This window comes from Mustela putorius, unplaced genomic scaffold, assembly GCF_011764305.1.
Source record: "Mustela putorius furo isolate JIRA1106 unplaced genomic scaffold, ASM1176430v1.1 tig00000788_pilon_pilon_pilon, whole genome shotgun sequence".
Lineage (NCBI taxonomy): Eukaryota > Metazoa > Chordata > Mammalia > Carnivora > Mustelidae > Mustela > Mustela putorius.
In genome coordinates, this window is record NW_025421481.1 from 10,452,178 (window position 1) to 10,472,010 (window position 19,833).

The 19,833-nt window shown below is 47.6% G+C and overlaps 1 protein-coding gene across 10 annotated transcripts in view; it reads left to right on the forward strand.

The window, feature by feature from the left end:
• Positions 1-19,573, forward strand: part of TMCC3 (transmembrane and coiled-coil domain family 3) — a 223,712-nt gene extending 204,139 nt beyond the window's left edge. For 8 of the 10 annotated variants that reach the window (XM_045084839.1, XM_004748537.3, XM_045084840.1 and 5 more), the window contains 3 exons: positions 7,016-7,920; positions 10,194-10,329; positions 15,085-19,573. In XM_045084839.1, coding sequence (XP_044940774.1) covers positions 7,031-7,920; positions 10,194-10,329; positions 15,085-15,387 — 1,329 coding nt within the window. In that variant the 5' untranslated portion in view covers positions 7,016-7,030 and the 3' untranslated portion in view covers positions 15,388-19,573. Of the gene's footprint in view, positions 1-3,072; positions 3,870-7,015; positions 7,921-10,193; positions 10,330-15,084 lie in introns of those variants that run through there. The other 2 variants (XM_004748533.3, XM_004748534.3) reach the window with 2 other exon arrangements.
• The last annotated feature ends 260 nt before the right edge of the window (positions 19,574-19,833 follow it).

Here is a 19,833-nt window from a genome sequence, read left to right on the forward strand (position 1 = left end):
TTCCTGGGAAGGTCGTACTGACGCACACTCCCTTTAAGTCCACGGCGTACTCTTGTGAGACCTGAACTACAGAAGGGAGTGTTCTTTGTCTAAACTAATCAGAACAAATATTTTATGAAGACACTTGACCGGCAAAATATCCTTTGGGGGCACTGAATGGAGGGCGTTAAGGGTTTTCGTGTGTTGCAGGTAGTGGGAGGCAAAGTGACATTCTGCTAAGCTCCAGGCATTGACTGTTCCGTGCTGGAATCCACGTGAATGTGTTTACTGGGTCAGGATTAGGGTGCTCGGCAGGCCCTCAGACTTACTTCTCCAGGACTGGTTAGCTCATTTAGCATGGAAACGAGGTGTTGAGTGCTAGGGTCCAGGGGGCTGCTTGGGCTTCCCTGGGTTCCATGTTTCTTGAGTGGCGCGATACTTTGTGAGCCCACGTCCGGTTACCACAGAGCCGCAGGAGGGAAGATGGCTTAGCAGTGTCGTCTGGATTCCTAGCAGCAAAGTGAGAGGCAAAGCTCACATGTTTTTGTTAGAGCGTAAAAAAGGTATCCCCATGCTGGCTGGCACCTTGTTCTCTCTGCCGAATCACCCGGCCTAGGGACAGGCTTTTCTCCAGGCAAATCCCTGGCTCATCTGCTGAGTGCCTTTCCCCAGTGCCCCCAGAACTGAACCCCTCAGGCGCTAAGGCCTCACATGGGGCTTGCCTCTCTTCCACAGGTCTCTCCTCTCCCTTCTCTGGCTCTTGCCTTGTTTCTCTCATTCTCTTTCTTGTCTTAGTGACTGTCCGTGCTTGCACGTGATTGTGAGAAAAGCAGTGATTTCAAGTTTAGCCTGCAGGAGGAGAGTGCTGGCTGAGCGGTCTAAACCAGATGCAGAGTGTTCCCACAAGTCTGGGTCACCTGCAGAACTGTGGAAGGGACCCTGCCGAATGGGTTCTCACACAGTTGGGGGCCGAGCTTATCTTAGAATGTCTTTCATGTTTCATACATCGGAGTTAAGCCCCAACTAAGTTATTATCTATGGAGGACCTCAAGAAACATATAGATTCTTACTATTTTGGAAGATTTTTAATTTATGTATTTGACAGAACGAGCACAGGTAGGCAGAGGGAGAGGGAGAACCAGGCTCTCTGCTGAGCAGGGAGCCCAGTGCCGGGCTCGATCCTTGCATTCCAGGATCGTGACCTGAACCGAGGGCAGACCCACTGGGCCATCCAAGTGCCCCACATATATATATATTCTTTATAAACCTTGCTTTTCTTATCAGATAGGATTAGCATGAAGAATGTATGAATTCTAAAAAAACTATGTGGCACAGTGCGTGACTCATCTCCCAAGTACTCCGTCATTGGAGACAGTCAGCCTGGGTTTCAGTCCTTACTTGACCGTTTACTAGTGTGTGCGCTCGGGAACTTCCCTGGGCCTAGTCTTCTCATTTGTAAATTGCTTCTCTGCCATGTATGGCCCTTGAGATCCACTAAGCCCAGTGCAGTGAGCAGGGGAATCCGAAGGTGTCTCTGCTTCTGGGAGTCTAGGCCCCAGCAAATGATTCGCCAAGTCCCTGGTCCGGCCCTGGCCACTAGCAACATTGCGGAAGGTCGGGAGGCCCCCCACACAGCCCGGGGCCCTCGGCTCATTGTCAGCCGTCGTTAGTATGAGCAAGAAAGCAACCTTTTCTTTTTTCCTTTTTTGCTTTTAAGCCACCGAGATTTCATCATTATTCCTACAGCAAAGCCTAGCACATTCTGATTGGTATTGCCACAGGAACAGCCCTACCTCAGGACTTGAAGTTAGATTCTGGCCGAAATGAGTGAGAGTCCAGAACGTCAGCCGTGTGGGCCCAGACACCCGGCCACAGGGACTTGTGGGTGCCTCAGGATACTTGTTCCTCTCAGGGCCTCGAAAGCACCCTCATGTGTGCTGGGACATACTTGTTAACCTGGGAACTGACAGCTGGTTTGAAAGACCTGGAGCTTTCCTCGTATGACCGAGCTCCAGCAGCTTTCCTTAACGCCAGAGGTTCCTTGTATCCTCGGCTGTTCTCCCTCCCTAGTTGTGACCTCTCTGGGCCTGTGCATGTTCAGGCCCCTCTGTGACCCCCAGAGCCTCAGCTCGTGCCCTCTAGGCGCCCCCATCCTGGTTCTTCTCTTTCCCTTTCCCCATTCTCTTGGGTGGGGCTTTGGATGGTGTACTTCTGCCTGGCCGGACCTTCCCTCTTGTTCATTTTCCTCTGGAGCTTTTAGGGGTTAATTGTGAACCACGCTGGAGAGAGCCTCTCTGGAAGCCCGCCCAGTGTGTTGGAGCAGCGCTGTAATGGACTGAGGTAGGCCTGGCTTCCGGTGGGCAAGGTGAGCTCACTTACATGGTGCTGGAAGCTTGGATTGTTGCAGAGATGACTCACTGTCTGTTTTTGATGTTCGTCCAGGGCTTAGACTTTTCTGCAGCCTTTGTTCCAGAACACTGAGGTGACAGGAGAAATGTCTGCTGCCAGAAGGAAAACATTATTAGGGATGGCTTTTCACTGGGATGCTGGTGGTCTGCCTTTCACATAAACTTAAGAATAACCAAGTAATTACAAGAGTACTGAAAGGGGCTAGCAGTCATTTTTTAAAAATAGCATCTATTCTGCTGAAATGATAATTCGTGTTCATTTTTTTTCCTAAGTTGGAAAATATGGAAACATTATAAAAAGAATGACTCTTCTTAACCCCAATGTGCAGAGATAACCATTGTTTGCAGCTTGTTTGCCTTTCCATTTTTACATACAGGTACATTTTTAAATGAAATCAGAATGACAACAATAGCAAACCTTTTTTGAAACCACTCTCTGTGCCAGGAACTCTTTAAGTACTTTCTGTGCATTATGCCATTTGTTCCTCACAACTCTTGGAAGAGGGATTATCTCTGTTTGACAGAAGAGGAAACTAAGACACAGAGAGGTGAGGTCATTTTTCCAAAGTCACACAGCTCGTAAGAGTGACATCAAGACTGAAACCAAAAGTACTCTTATCTCCAGAGCTCAGGGTCTTGACTATTTCCTGATAATGTCTCACAGAAAAGATAGCTTGGATTAAATTTCATGGAATTTTGCCATGTTAGCTCTGAGGGATCTAGCTTGATCTCTTTATATAAAGATGAGGAGGTTGAAGACTACGAATGACTTGATTTAGCTAAGAACACAAAACCAACTAATGTCAGTGCTCAAACTAGGCTGTGCGTCCCCTGATGTGTGCAGTTCATGTGCAGATCGTCTCCGGGTCCACTCTGAACCTTTGTCCTCCCTGCGTCCCGCCCCGAAACAGCTGTGCCCCGTGAGGGCCCTCAGGGCTGGCTCCCGTCTAAATGGAGGACGGAGGACGCCCACAGCTTTCTCCCCTGAGATGAAATTTCACTTCGAGTTTAGGGAACGAATGGACATCTATCTAGTAGTGATGTGTACAGCTGGCTCTTAATTACCCTGCAGAGTGAGGGCTATAAAAGGCTGTAAAAAGGTGCGGCCCAGCAATAGTTTCAACCTTCTACCCTCGTCAAACATTTTAAACTGAGATTTGCTGACGAGCAGTAGGATTGATTGATTTTTGAGTTTTGAACGCTGTTGCTTTCCCCAGCCTGGACTCTCGAGGACATGCCAAGCATTGTTACAAGTTTAAAGTGAGCCAAAAGTCAGGCAGCTCTCTGTGTGCGAACATTCCTGAGTGTTCGAGGCTGTCCTGGCCCAGCTGACTCCAAGGGACGCACCAGTGCTGGAAGGCCTGTGGCTCTGGGGAGGAGGTTTGAAGGAGGAAGAGGCGGGGACCTACCGCTGCCTTTGGGAAGGTAAAGGAGAGAAACTTCTGTGTCTTCCAACGTCGTGGACTTCTCAGTACCAAGCAGGTTTGGGTAGTTTTTCTTAAACTAACTCTATCTGATCTTTGAGCTCCAGAGGGTAAAAACAGGTCTTAGGCAAAAACAAAGTGCCACAAAAAAGACCAGAAGAGTGAGTGATAATTAGTCAAAACTAAGGCGCGCTCTCAGAGGTGAAGCGCATGCTTACCCCCGGCGATGGGGCTTCTGGATTTATGATCGAAGGGGGCATGGGGAGCTTGGGTTTGCTTTCTTGGGTTTTTCTGTTCGTTTGTTTTTTAGAGAGGGAGGGAGGGAGAATTAGGGAGAGGGAGTGAGAAAATCTTAAGCAGGCTCCATGCGCAGCTCAGAGCCTGACTCAGGGCTTGATCTCACAACCCTGAGATCATAACCTGAGCTGAAACCAAGAGTCAGAGGCTCGACTGATGAAGCCACCCAGGTGCCCCTTTGTTTTCACTTGTTTTGTTTTACTGGATCCTGGTTATGTGTTCTTAAATGTGTTCTTTTCTGTGTGTAAATTATACCTCAGTTAAAGTTTAAAGGTCTTTGTTTGTATTTGTGTTACCTTGTTGCATACGGATCCTCAGAAAAATCTCCATTTAGTTGAACCCGTTTGAAGTGATTTAGAACTTGCTACCCAGCTGTTGGGAAAACTGCTCTGCCTGAAAGGATCAGATCCATGTGGGCAGAACGTCCAAGGCCATGTTCCTGATTCTGTTAAAATATATCTTAAGTGATTTCAGTGTGACTCTTCTAGAGTAAAGAAAGATGTCATTTGCGTTCAACAGACGTTATTGGCAGCCTGCGGTGAACAGGGGCAGAGCTAAGAGTAGAGACCAGGTGTAAGCATGACACGTCTCTCCCCTGAAGGAGCCTGTACTCTGTAGGGGATCAAATCCACGGGTCAGGGACACAAGGACACGTCAGGTGGTTCCACAAAAGCATCACGGATGATCGCAGAAAGAATGGGCCACTTTCTGATGGACTGGGAACAGCTCATGGCAGAACTAGGGTTTTAAGTGGATCTTTGAGACTATGTGAGATTTTGATAAGCAGGAGTGGATGGGTGGTAGGCATCCTTTATATGAGAAAATCCATAGATAATTCACATGCATTCTGGGAACTTTGGGTTGGATGGCTCACTCAAGATGAATGGCATCCATTAGCTCTAAGGTGAGGCCTAAAAGGTAAACCAGGCCTTATTGTGGCCGGATTGTATTATTTAATTTGGGAGGCTTTGGGGAGCCAAAGAAAGTTTCTGAGAAGTTAGATGAGCATCGTCAGATCAGTGAATATCTCCAGTGAAATCAGATTTGTAGCCTCATGTTTGTACGGTTACCACGAATTGCCCTGTCTGCCCCAAATAATCATTTTCTAGATTCAGTGCATTCTGTGTTAGTGTCATTTGAACCCATTCCTGTCTGGGTTCACTAGCGAGCCACGGGTACCTAGTTCCCTTGAGTTCCCCATTGCCATCCGTCTAGGACGTGAAGACGACGGCCATACCCCTTCTTTCTTCCCTACCCCTGTCTTTCCATCTTGACCAGCTGACGTCACAATTTTTTTTTTCATCCGTTTTCCTAGTTTTACAAGTGATTTGGCATTTATTTCCTTCCAGCCTTTCCTATGTGATGCTCTTCTGCCAGATAAAAACATTCATAGCAAAATTGTGTGTTGGAAGAGAGGGGCCAAGAAATAATGTTAACAAACTTCTGTGAGTTGTGTAGGAGGACTGACTCACCAACCTGGGACTGTGTCCCACGGTGCCATCGGGCTCCTTTCTCTAGGAAAAAGCACTGGGGAGGATTTTTCGTGGGACAAAGTGTTAATACTTCTTTGTTGGAAATGAACACATTCAAGTCTGGGTCACTTGGGCAGGGGAGGAAGTGTGTTAATATCTTATTAATATTTTGCTATTTCTGCCTACTGTCCCCTAAAACACAAGATGACTTGTGCTGAATATTGTCTCCCATTTGGTCTCCATTGAGCCAATGGAGTCAAGGCTCCTCTGTGTCAAGGCATCATTTTAATCAAAGGGTAGTTAACTTGACAGGTAAGCTGCATCGGCTGAGATGTTACTAGTCTTTGTTCAGAAATTGCATTCAGACCCTATAAAGGCTTGTCTTTAGTCCTTTGGGAACACCCTGGTAGGATGTCCTGATGTAGAACAAGAACCCCGTTAGCGTGACTTGGGTTCAGATCCTGCCTCTTGCCATCTCAGTTCCTCCGTACATGGGTTTAACATCATCTTTACCTGGCACCCAGACTACCTTTGCCTTTCCTTTCTGGACACAAACTAGTTACCCTCCTCGCCACGATGCTCAGTGATCCTTTGTCCTTCTTCCCAGATGGCCCCAGAGTGAGAAAGCCATTTCCCTTAGTATCACCACTTGCTCTTGTTTTTTAATCACATCAGTCTTGATTTGGGGTTGTTCATTTCCACCTCTAAATACAGTCGTAGTACTCAGTAAAGTTAATCTTATCACATCTGTTTAATGATTCCATTAAGAAAATAGTTCCTTGTGTTGATGAAGGTACCTGCTGGAACGGTTTTCTCAGTCTTCCCTTACGTGAGCGGGTTCTGAATTGGATGCATCGCCCCTCCCGCTGCAGTTCACATGGAGCGGGGCGTGGTAGACACCCCAGTTACCCGGGCATTTTGGGAAACTAACACTGCTTGGTAACCTCACACCATTATGCATTTTCTACCCTGGCAACTGGCAGTTGTCATCTAATGAGACGAAACATCGGACACCCTGCGGGACCGGCCTCTCATCATTAGTATATGTGGATGCAGGACAGGGTTCGTCTGTCCTCTCTTCCACTGGAGAGGAGAGTAGGGAGTTTTTATCTTAGGAATACCTGTAGTTTAAAGATTTATTTATTTGAGAGAGAGAAAGAGCACGTGCACAAGTGGCAAGCAGGAGAGTCTCAGAGAGGCTCCCCGCCGAGCGCAAAGCCTGACACGGGGCTTGCTCTCACGACCCTGAGATCATGACCCAGCCGAAACCAAGAGTCTGACATTAAACCAATGGAGGTCCCCCGGCACCCCCGAATACTTGGAGTTTGAAAACCTGGGACATGAAGTATGTCTGTTGTGTGTACACAGATTCTATCACAAGAACTCTGCCTTTGATGTCAAACCTTAAAGTGCTTCTTCCCTGTCTCTCGTGCAGGTAGAACGTCATGACATGAATACCTTAAGCTTGCCCCTGAGCATTCGCCGAGGAGGGTCAGACACCAACCTCAACTTTGACGTACCAGATGGCATCCTGGACTTCCACAAGGTCAAGCTCAGTGCAGACAGCCTGAAACAAAAAATTCTGAAGGTGACCGAGCAGATAAAAATTGAGCAGACATCCCGCGACGGCAACGTTGCTGAGTATCTGAAACTGGTCAGCAGCGCGGACAAGCAGCAGGCCGGCCGCATCAAACAGGTCTTCGAGAAGAAGAATCAGAAATCCGCTCACTCCATTGCCCAGCTGCAGAAGAAATTAGAGCAGTATCACAGAAAGCTCAGGGAGCTCGAGCAAAACGGAGGCCCCAGAAGCTCCAAGGACATTTCCAAAGACAACCTCCACGCTCTGAGAGATGCCGCCGCCAAGTCTCGAACTGCCCCCCACAGCACGGAGTGCGCGAAGTCGGGCATGCCAGGCGTGTCCCTCACTCCGCCCGTGTTCGTCTTCAACAAGTCCAGAGAGTTCGCCAACCTGATCCGGAATAAGTTCGGTAGCGCCGACAACATCGCACACTTGAAGAACTCCTTGGAGGAGTTTCGGCCGGAGGGCAGTCCCCGGGCCTATGGGGGCAGCGCCACTATCATGAACAAACCCAAATATGGCAGCGACGACGAGTGTTCGAGCGGCACGTCGGGCTCCGCTGACAGCAACGGGAACCAGTCCTTCGGGGCCGGCGGCGCCGGTGCGCTGGACAGCCAGGGCAAGCTGACCGTGATCCTGGAGGAACTGAGGGAGATCAAGGACACGCAGGCTCAGCTGGCCGAGGACATCGAAGCGCTCAAAGTGCAGTTCAAGAGAGAGTACGGCTTTATTTCTCAGACCCTGCAAGAGGAGAGGTACAGGTACGTCTGCTTCTTCTCCCGCCTTCTTTCGGGAGCCTGACTGACCCTGGCTTGCAGGATGGCCTCCGTGACAGGGATGTCCTGAGAGCTGTATTTTCCACGAGTGTGGATATGGATCCCAAATCGTGGAAAATCAGTAGTTTTCCCCCCAGCTTCATGGTGCCAACCTTCATAAACTTGTGACTTACTGTTTGACACTTTAGAGCAAGTTGTGTGAGTCTTTTCAAATATCGCTGTGTTGTCTGGGATGCGTGCACACCCTGCTCTGATTCAGGAGGCTTCTGTGAAGAGGTTTCGTTGCACCGATTCACAGATCTGTTTTCTTTTCCTCTGTAATAACCGTCAAGGAAAAAAAAAAACACTGCATTGCTCATCAAGATTGATTTTCTAAAAAAAAAAAAGATCGATTTTCTTTGCTACCTTAATCTTAAAGTCTTTAATATAATGAGTATTTCTTTATATACTGTATTTTACTTTGGTTAAACTTTTCTCCTTAAGTGAAGAGTTTTCAAAAGAAATCTTAAGAGTAGAATATAAATTCACATCTTGTGAATTACCTTAGCTAATTTTAAAAGGTATTTTGTAGGCTGGCTTTTATGTGCTTATAACTTATTAATAAAAATATTAATAAAAGTGATTTTCCACCATTTCCCCAGTGAAAAGATTCCCCAAGGATTTTTTTTTAAGACTTGATTTCTTTTTTAAGTTATCTGTTCACCAGTGTGAGGCTTGAACCCACAACTCTGAGACTGACAGTCACACATTCTGCTGACAGAGCTAGACAGAAAGTTTCGATGTTTTTGTTGTTGTTGTTTTGGCCAAAGTGAAGATTTAACTTGTAAAAATGTAGATTAAAAAAAATTCAGTGCCCATTACATATTACAAGATTAAACTTTAAATTTTACTTACACATTTTATATCTCCTACATGGTTTTAAATCTATTAATTTAGAAATGTGGCTTTTTTCAGCTCTTACACTTTATGAAACAGTTTTTTAAAACTTGGTAGCATGCATCTTTGGCTTTGGTTTCTTTGTCGCATAACTATTTTTGAGACACAGGTTTTCCAGAGAATATTTAATTCCAACTGAATAGTTTGGGATGCAGAACTCTTTGGATCCAAATTTTATCCCAAATCCCAAATCTCCATTTACACAAATTTAGGACCGTTCTTGTTCTTCTTTGCCATCTTGTCATGTTTGTGATGTTCAAGAGTTAGCCCGTGACTGTATTGCTTGCGGTAAGAGATCTTTAAAAGGCTTCTTCGCCAACATTGGATACCTGTGAAGTCCTATCTGAGAATAATCATTAAAGCTGCATTTAATTTTTCTTTGGGCTTACTTTTTTTCCTGAGGTATAAGGGACATAGAACCTCTCAATTTCCCTCCCTGCCTCCTGGTCTCTCTCTCCTTTAATGTTCTGTCAGGGGACCTCTATAAGCATCTAACACAGACTTCGATAAGACCAGTCCCTCTTCCAAGAGGAAAATGGGAGGTGGGAATGGGAATCTTTGTTCTTCTGTCAGTTAGGATTTGGACTTTTGGAAAGGCCACCCAATGAGCCATTTAAAATTTGCAATTAGCTTCAAGTTTTTACTGGCACTTAAGTTCCCAGAACTGAAACATGTTTTCATAATTAGCGGATGCATTGGGAAATGGTGGAGTTGACTCTAGCACAGAAGTAGGTTCTTTCCTTGTGGGCTCTCTGGCGTGTGCGAGCCGTGCCTGTGAACCAGAAGGTTTTGTGCAGGCAGGAGACGGGGGAACCCTGGGGTGCCAGACAGCCCGGTCTCTTGAGCAGCCCTAGTGAACACATCAGGTCTGTTCTGTCACCAACCACAGCCCGTGAAGGTGCTCGTCCACTGTGGGTGGAAATGTGGCATTCGGTGTACATGTCACCTTAGGAGTTGAGGCCAGAGAAGTTAAGATGGCAGAGACCAGTCCTTTCTAGAGCTGGAATTCAGGTTCTCCAAAAGCATGTTCCCCACAGCTAGAAGTATTCTTTTTTATTTTACTTACTTATTTGACAGAGAGAGAACATAGCACGGGGAGCGACAGGCAGAGGGAGAGGCAGGCTCACTGAGCAGGGAGCCCAAAGTGGGGCTTGATCCCAGGACCCTGAGATTATGATCTGAGCCAAAAGCGTATGCTTAAGAACCGAACCACCAGGCGCCCCTAGATATGTTCTATTGGTCGGAAACATAGTCTTCCAGGGAATGAGAACAAGGAGACCTGTGAGGTGTCACACTCAGAATCAGCTCCTCTCTTTGCAAAGGTACGAGCGCCTGGAAGACCAGCTCCACGACCTGACTGACCTGCATCAGCACGAGACCGCCAACCTGAAGCAGGAGCTGGCCAGCATCGAGGAGAAGGTGGCCTACCAGGCCTATGAGCGCTCACGGGACATCCAGGTACGTTCCTCTCGTCATGACACACTCCTGCAGGCTCGTCCCAGCATCGAAGTCCGTTAACAAACCATGAGTGCCTTACCCCTCAGCCCTAAAGCATTTCTGACGTGTGGAGCAAACTGTTTTCTCCACAAACATCCTCCACCTTACTAGTCCCGTTAGCTCGTGTTACACGTGTCACGGAGTAAACAGGCTATTCTCTGTGTACCTTTTTGGGTTAGTAAATATTTATTATCTACCCAAGCCCACCGCCTATAACCTCTTCTCCTCCCCCAACCCCACCACCAAAAGTGCTTCAACTTTCTAAACAGGAGGCCAACCTTGCCTTCGAGAAGCTTATTGAGCAGGGGAGGGGGCTAGTCAAGATTAGGTAAGTCACCAGACAGCTCAGGGAAACAGGAGCAGGGGCCAGGTGCCATGGCACAGACGGTGAAAGCCACGGGATTCCGACCCACAGCGGCCAACAGGCTAGGAACTGGTGGGGCGGCCGGTCATTCCATGACCAAACGTTGCATTTCAGTCTCAGGTCTGGCATTTCCCGTTGTGTAACCCTGAGCAAGCCTTGAATCTGTTTACTCCTCTGCAGAATAATAGCTTTGACAGCTACAAGAATTTCAAGGACTTGAGTGTACCCCGTGTGCCACACGCTAGCAAAATGCCTTTTTCCTCCGCATTCACTCCTTACAACAGCCCTTTTAAGCAATTCCGACCATTTTCCCCATTCCTCAGATGTGGAGACTAAGGCAGAAAGGTTAAGTGACTTGGACCAAGGTCTTGCAAACAGTCGGCGAGTAAGGAATGTGCAAGAACATCCATGTGGGTGGGACTCGCTGGGATGGTGGGCTCCAGATGGTTGGAAGGAAGGGCTTACTGCGTCAGTACACACAGAGGCATGTTCCAGTATTAACGTGATGGTGTCACTGAGTGAAACAGCCCTCGGCTTCTGGAATGCCTTTTTTTTTCTACTTCCAGGAGGGGCCTCTTTCTTTTTTCCCAGTTTTACTGAGATATAATTAATGTATCACTTCACATTGAAGTGTACAACATAATGATCTGATGTATGTATAATATATATAGTGACAGGGATCACCACAGTTAGTCCGGTTAACGTCCATCACTCACAGAGTTAACTCATTTTTTTCTGTGATGAGAACTTTTAAGACCTGCTCTCCTGGCCGCTGTCAGATACGTAAGACAGAATGGTTAACTTGTCACCATGCTGCACGTTACGCCCTCAGGACTGACTTACCTTATAACTAGGAGTTTGTCCCTTTTGCCATTCTCACCCATTTCCCCTGCCCTTCCCCCCCACCCCCCTCCCCCCACCCCCCACCCCCCTGGCTGTGGCCATCACCGGTCTGTTCCTGTGGGTCTGGTTTTGTCAGATGCCACATAGAAGCGAGCTCACAGAGCCTGCTTGTCTTCCTCAGTCTGACTCACCACCATCCTGCCCTCAGGGCCCATCCATGTTGCCACCTGACAGGACTGCCTTCTCTCTCCTGGCCCGGTGATACTCGGTTGTGTGTTGTGTGTGTGGGTATCCCATTTTCTTTATTCATCTGTCGACGGACTTTGGGGTTGTTTCCCTGTCTTGGCTATTGTCAGTAATGCTTTCGGTGAACATGGGGGTAGGGAGATCTCTTCTAGAAACTGATTCCATTTCCTTCGGGTATATATACTCAAAAGTAGAATTGCTGAATCGTATAGCAGTTCTATTTTTAATTTTGAAAGGAACTTCCATACTGTTTTCCATAGTGACCGCCACAATTTACATTCCCATTGAAAAGGCAAAAAAGTATACTCTCCAAGTAGTGCTCAGCTGCATTTTTACAACTTTTCTTTGTAGGCCATGGTTATTTTTTCCAGCCCCACTCTAGGAGGGAGAAAACTGAAACATGAAGGGAGATTTTTTTTCCTCGCAGCGTGTGAGCTGGAGTCTCAGCCGCCCACGTTCTGTTCTACTCTGTGTCGTGGGCTGTGAGTCTGTGCCAATCCCAGGCATCGACTTGGACAGTTCTGGGAGCTGGAGCGCCCAACAAAGCTGATAGGAGACCTTGACCTCTGGGGACCGTGGTGGAGGAGGCACTTGGGGGATTTTGCCCCTGCTCTGGGTTAGGACATTGTCCGCACGACTGACTGGTTTGAAGAATTTGACCCATTTAAACGTTAAGTGTTGCAAGGTGAACAGTGCAGTTTGTTTTATTAGAACATTCTGTTTTTAGAACATGCCTGGGATGCCACTGGATTATATCTAAACATGTGTTTTTCTTATTTAGGGGATAGTTTGGGTTAATGTTGTTCTTCCTTTTTTAAGGGAACCCCTTTAGGGATGCATTGGTAAAACAAAGGGACATCACAGGGGCAGCGTCACAATTTAGAAGAGTTCATTTGAACATTTTTTGGCTTTCGTCTCTAACTCAGAAGTACAGGGAGGACATCTGTATGAGCGACTGGACAGTTGTCTTGTTGAGAGGGAGAATCCTCACTCTACACCGTGTGATCCTGGACAAGCTGACTCCCTCTGCCTCAGTTTCCTCATCTGTAAAGCAGAAATAGCAATGAGCTTCCCCTCAAAAGATTGTCAGGAAGATTACATAGGATAATACACAGAAAGTCCTTAAATCTTTGCCTGATGCGTAGTAGGCAGCCAGAAAATAATTACCATACTGGTGAGAAGGCATGTTCCTCGGGGCCCGCTCAGCTGTTGTTAGTTCTCGGCTCTTTCGTTGTCACAGGCAGGACTCCACGGCAGGCCAGCTGCTACAGCCAGGGTGACTGTTGCCCCAGAGACACCAAATTTCAAGAAATTGAGTTTTGCTTTTTATCACCCTTGACTTCCCAATTAAAAAAGGCCTAAGGATAATCTAGTCTGTCCTTTGTCCTCATCCCCATAAGTTAAATACTGGATCCAAGAAAGTACTAAAGATCATGGGGCCAAATAGCTCTGAGTGGGAGCTGTAACTCAAATTGCTCCCCATTCACTAAACTTTCTTGGATTTTTTTTTTTTTAATAAAAAATGGATAACGGTTCCAAGGCCATTAAATTCTCTGATCAGTCCATTTATATATGTAATTCACGGACCCAGCTAAAGACAAATCAGTTTGCCAAGGACGCTGACCTTCTGTCTTAGCTGTCCCCTTTTCCGTGGCGTGTCTCAAATGGAGGACACATTGGGCTGGGGCAGTTGTTTCCGGGGCAGGTGCCTGTCCTGGAGGCCAGCGCTGCTTCGAATGTGAACACCTTCTCTGTGCTGACTTGTGTAACGGAAGTCACGATAGTGCCAGAGAACCCTGATCTCCGGCGCAGAGAGCACGTCCCGCCGAAGAAAAGCGAATCCGTGTCACGGCTGTTACGGTTGTTTAAAACCTGAGAAGATGGCTGTGTTGTAACTCAGCAAAGAGTTCTCAGGAAGTGAGTCAGACGGCAGGCCAGAGCGCTCAGCGGGGCTCCCAGTGCCGCTGCCAGGTTCTTCTCTCTCGAGCCTCCCAGCGCCCTTCCTGGCGTGCAGCCCACCCCTAGGGGACGGCCACCCCATACAGGGTGCAGCAGCAAGGCCTGGTCCCCGTCCTCCCGAGCTGTGGGCTGTCCGTCAGGGGTGGGAGGGCTGGGGGGAGACTTCAGCCTCTGCTGGGGCCAGACAGGACAGTGGAGGAGGGGGGAGCTGGCCGGGGAAGAGAGGTCCAGGTGAAGAGGGGATGGAGCAGGCAGGCAGTCATTTCAGGCACAGTCCAGAGGCCCCGAACATGGTTCTTTTCTAACTTGAGAAAGCCTGTGTGGCCAGAGCATGGTGAGCTCGGCAGGGGGCTGGCGTTCTGTGAGGCAGGAGGGCTAGCGGGACGGAGAGCGAGGTGAGAGAAACGGACCCCTGCAGATAGATGCTGGCTATTGTGTCAGTGGGGCTGGGGGACACCTTAGAGGAGAGGCGGGTCTGGCTGGAGGAACTGGGTAGGTCAGGTGCTGTTTTCTGAGGAAGGGAACACCAGAAGGAGAACAGGTACAGAAGATGGTGTGGGATGTGAGGCCACATTGTCAAAGGCTGCATCTGAGGTGATTTTAAGAAGCTCAGATGGAGAGGGGCGCCTGGGTGGCTCAGTTGGTGAAGGGTCTGCCTTCGGCTCAGGTCACGATTCTGGGGTCCTGGGAACGAGCCCCACATTGGGCTCCGTGGTCAACGGGGAGTCTGCTTCTCCCTTTCCCTCTGCTCCCCCCCCCGTGCTCGCTCTCTCTCGTTCGCTGTCTCAGATGGAGCTATCAGGGAGGTATGTAGATACTTGAGTTGATCTTAAGAACCAGAGAGGTACGTGGACTCAGCTGTGACTTTGTAATTGAAGTGTTGGAAAGAACAAGATCTAGGGAGAACGTGTAGCCTTGGACGGTGTCCTGAATAATAGCATTCAAAGAGCAGGTGAAAGCAGAGATGCCCCATCATTCCTGTCCCCGTCTATTCTCCCTTCATCCTCTGGAGTGCTCTGTGGCTGCAGGTCGCCCACTGTCCCAAACCGGAACCCCACCACTCCTCTCCTTTGACCCCGAGGAGACCAACAGATGCTAGTATTTTACGTACTTTATCTCAGATACAAATAGACTCAAAATACTCAGCTGTAAAACCCCCATGTGTGGTATTTTATGGTTGTGTACACATGCTCTTTCTGCCAAGAACAACAGCGTAAATGAGCCTTGGTACCTGTTCGTGCATGCGCTCCCCCGCAGCCCTTGAGCCCACCAGCGTCTGACCCCGCTCTCCCTCTTGTCCGCAGGAGGCCCTCGAGTCCTGCCAGACGCGCATCTCCAAGCTGGAGCTGCACCAGCAGGAGCAGCAGGTTCTGCAGACAGACACCGTGAACGCCAAGGTCCTCCTGGGAAAGTGCATCAACGTGATCCTGGCCTTCATGACCGTCATCCTCGTGTGCGTGTCGACCATTGCCAAATTTGTCTCGCCCATGATGAAGAGCCGCTTCCACATCCTCGGCACCTTCTTCGCCGTGACTCTTCTCGCAATATTTTGTAAAAACTGGGACCATATCGTGTGTGCCATAGAAAGGATCATAATACCCAGATGAAGCCACCGGTGCCTGTCTTCATGTTCACTCATGTTTCTGTGTTAAGGAAAACTCTGTGCATTACCACCAAATCTGAAAGCGAACCGTTGTGCTGACTAGAGCCCACCAGGCCTGGGCCGCGCGTTGTAAATATCTCCAGGCCTCCTCACGCCGCAGCCGCTGCCGGCTCAGCCCCTGTGCTTGGTGAACGTGGACCTGTTGCCAAGCTCGCCCCACGTCGCTCACTGCCTTAATGAGACCAGATTTCCTGCCCACCTGACTAGCCCAACATGGTAAACCTGTGGTCCTTGAGCGTTTGGTGTGATTAATGACCCACAAGAAATGGGGTGTTAAGTCTCTGTCTCCCTTAAGTTTCTGTCAAAATTGAGCTTCATAGTCACTGGTGGTGGTGTTCTCCCCAAGTCCCGTAAGCAGCAAGGCTGTGGCAGGACTTGGGCAGGGGACAAAGTGTGGGCGTTGGCCACGGGGAACACTTGTGGCCTACAGAGGTACAGTAGATCCTGTGTAATCCATTGCGCTGGTTCCCGGATAACGCCGGGTCTCAGGTGTTCCCCTTGTCCTCAGTGGTCCATTGTGCGGGGCTTGCCACAACGTGGACATCTTACAGCACGTTTGTCTATCCGTGGAAGTCTAACTTAGGTGTTTTCTTGCACTTTAAATGGTAAGACAGGAAGATCCAAGAGTGGGGTTTTCGCCTCCTTACACCCAGGAAGCCGCACGCCCAATTCTATCTCAAGTAGAAGGCTCTCGAGTGCCTGGCCTTTAAGCACGTAGAAATGCTTCCAGATCCCACATCAGACTGTGGCTCGAGCGGGAGTGTAGGCTCCGGAGGTTTGCGCTGCGCTGAGTCTTGATTGTGATAACCCCCCGTGGGGGTGTGGTTCACTTTACTCCTCGGCCTGGGGAGGGTTGTAAAGCTTACCACGCAGGTGAACACCAGTGATGCTCGTGTTGGGGGGTTTTTTTCTCCCCCTTTAAGAAGGACGACAGAATTGTACCGTGTGAGGTGAAATGCACTGAGGTAGGGGCACTGGAAGCGGGAGGAAAACAGGGCGTGTGGTCTCGGGGGTGGCAGTCAGATGAAGACCGAGAAGGTCTTCTGAGGACGCCCGCTGAGACCAGCCGCTGTCTGATGAATTAGATCCAGTGTCTGCACCGAGGTTGTCCATGGTGTTGTAGGGGCTCACTGAGATGCCACGGGAAGGGAGTGGCCGTGCTTCTTCCCCTGAGGTGAAAGCCTTCAGAAGTTAACATCTTCTGCCTGTTTGGGTGATGCTGCTTACTACTTTCGGCCCAGATACACTCTCCTTTAAATCTTTTTCTCTCAGCTGATACTTCCCTTTAAATCTTTTTCTCTCTGCACCTAACGAAGACGAAGATAGAAGGTTTTAATGGAAACTGCTGTTCAGTCCCTCCTCCCACCATCCGCTCTGTTATCTGAAGGCGTGGAGATGTATGTTAGTGTACATTTTCTTCCAGAAAACATCGAATCGCCTGGATTTAAATTAAGTGCAATATTTTGCGAACAGCTGCTCTTAGGGAAACTCCTGAAAAAAATGTGACAGTGTGCCGTGGTTTGAGAGAATGGAATAGTCGAGCATTTGGTCCAAGTCCAGTGTGTGTGAGACTCAGACAACTCAAGCTTTCTTCTTCATCTTTTTTTAACTTTACAGTTCAGTGGTTTTAGTAAATTCCCAAATTTATGCAACTCTCCCCACTATCTAATTCTGGACTCAAGCTTTTTCAAACAGTAGGCATCACTCGATGACATCTTTGGCTGTACGGATTGTGGACTCAGGGACGAAGGAGCTCCCAGCCCCACCCCCATCTCATGGCTGTGTCCCCTTCCACTGTCAGACCCTCCCTTGTTCTGCCAAGTTGGCTGTAAATACACTGTGAGCCATCGAATCCAGGGGACAAAAGAGTTCCAGATCCAGGGAAGAGAGGGAGAGAAAATGGTGTGCTTCCTTTTGCTTCTACATTTTAATGGCCAGCATTCCCCATTGCCTGTAGGCATCAGGCTTCATTTGGCCGAGGGCTGGCTGCCCCTTCCCTTGGATCAAGCTGGACCCTGGTGGGCACCCTTCATGTCTGTGAATCTTTCTGAGGCCCTCTGGACATGCCAGGGCTTGCAGCGGAGGTTGCTGCCGCTGTTTGTTTAGAGCGAGTGAGGGAGGCGGCTAACCCGCAAGCTGCCATACTCTGCTCATCACTGGCTTTGATGCTTCCCAGACCTTTCCAGACGCTTCCCTGACGCTTCCAAACCAGTGGGGAGGAGGCAGCGTGTCTCCTCCCCACTGGGAGAAGCAGGGAAGAAAATGGAAAGCGGCACACTCCACCCCCTCCTGTCTGGAGCTGGGAACAGAAGCTGCTAGAAACTGGCTCTGTTCTGAAATGTTCTAGGGTCTAAATCATCCCACCTGATCATGACTTCTTTGCACAGAATTTGTATTTCCAGTGGTTCTCATTAGATGTCAGATAATCTTATTTTCACCTGGATATGCTCAACCTACATGGCATATTTATTTTTGAGTCTTGTTGAAAGTTCATGAAGCTTTTTAATAAGCTGATATACTCCAAGGAGACCTTTCTTTACTCGCTGCAGTTTACCGTTCTCTTCTTAAGGAAATAAACCCTCCCGTTGTGTGTTTTCTTGCCTGCGTAAAGGGAGTAAATAAAATTTTATAAATTATTCAATTAAAAATTGTGATCCAGCTAGGACATATCCTGGAATTGGTCATTTACATTTAAGTCAACTAATTTTTCCCCCCATCCTTTGTTGGTAGGAAACCTCTTGTACATACCTGAGGACAGACTCAGTCGTGAGGTGGGCAGACACCTGCTCCCTTAGCGAACTGGACATTGCATTCTAGCACAGGATTTTTTGGTGACATACTGTTTTCATGATCACCAAGATAATGATAGTTTGCTGGGGACAAAACAGAAACCCAAAAATACTCTTCTGTGGGCTTTAAATTGGTTACTCCAGCTTGGTTTTGAGTATGATGGAGCCAGAACAAAACATCCTACCCCCCCCCCCAATTCAAACCGCAATGAAGCAGTAAATAAAAGTACTCCATTGCTGGTTTTGTGCAGAGAATGGGATCAGTCCCAAGTTTTTGACATGTACCATTAGTGGTTTTGCTTCTGTGATCATGGTGAGCTATTGAGAGATTCTCTGAAACTCCCCACCCCTTCCCCCATAATGCAGTTACCCCATCAATCAATTAGCATCCATGGGACCTCAGCCCCTCTGCTTTATCACTCTTGTTTTCATGGAAATATTGCCCTGTTAGGTATGTTGATTGCCCTGCCATTTCTCCAGCATATCAGGTTTAATTATAGGATCGATAACAGTGACGGGAATTGGATTCCCTTGGGCACTTAATTATTTGTGTCCTTTGGGGTTGGATTTTAAATTCCAAATTGTTTTGCATCAAAGAGGAACATCTTTGTGTTGAATCTAAGTATAGTTGCATTGGTTTGGAAAAGCATTTCAAGGTGCTTAATAATATGAAAACGTGTGATTCAACAACCTGTTTTGCATATTTTTATAATTTTGAGGAGTGAGCCGGGGAAGAGTGAGATGGCGTTATTTAAAATTCAGAACTTTATCTGGAGAGAGGTGTTTCAAAAAGTTTAGCCCATGTGTTAAGGAAGGAGTTAGTCTAAAAAGATTAATCACTGAAAGGAATGATATTGGTCTATTTACATCAAAAGTAGTTAAGAAGCTAAAAGGTACAGTTAACACGAGTTTGGTAACCCAAAAGATACAAAGCAGATCTAACCTATAATTTTCTAAAGTCAGTGCAATCCTTTGTTTATAAGAAGCTGGAAAGTAATGTACCTTGATTGTTTTAGGAATAGTTTATGTGTTACCATTTTAATTTATTTAAAACATGTCTCCTGTCTTTGTCCTAAGAGAAATGTTTCAACAAAATGTGCTCTGTGTTTAAGATATGTTTAGGCAGTAGTTAGCAGTTCCGAAAATGGAAACTAGAAATGTTTGTTGTGAGGTCTTTTGCAGAATTTCAATTTTGTGAGATACTGTGTAGTCCCACGTCAGCCTACAGTTGTAAATCCCATGTAGATCATCACCCCCTTCAAAGCAGGTGCCATTATTTTTTTAAATAAACATTTGATGTTAGCTTTGATGTTCAATAAAGAGTTCGATTTCTTAAATTTCTATATTTGTCATGGTGCATCTCAGTAGCAAGTGTGTGCGTGTGGGCACGTGTGTAATAAATCTTTTAATGGATTTTATTTTTTACAAGAGTTTTAGGTTCACAGCAAACTTGATCAGAAGGTCCAGAGATTTCCAGGGCACCTGGGTGGCTCAGTTGGTTAAGTATTCCACCCTTGATTTTCTGCTCAGGTCATGATCTCAGGGTTGTGAGATTGAGTCCTGCATTGGGCTCTGTGCTCAGTGGGGAGTCTGCTCGAGAT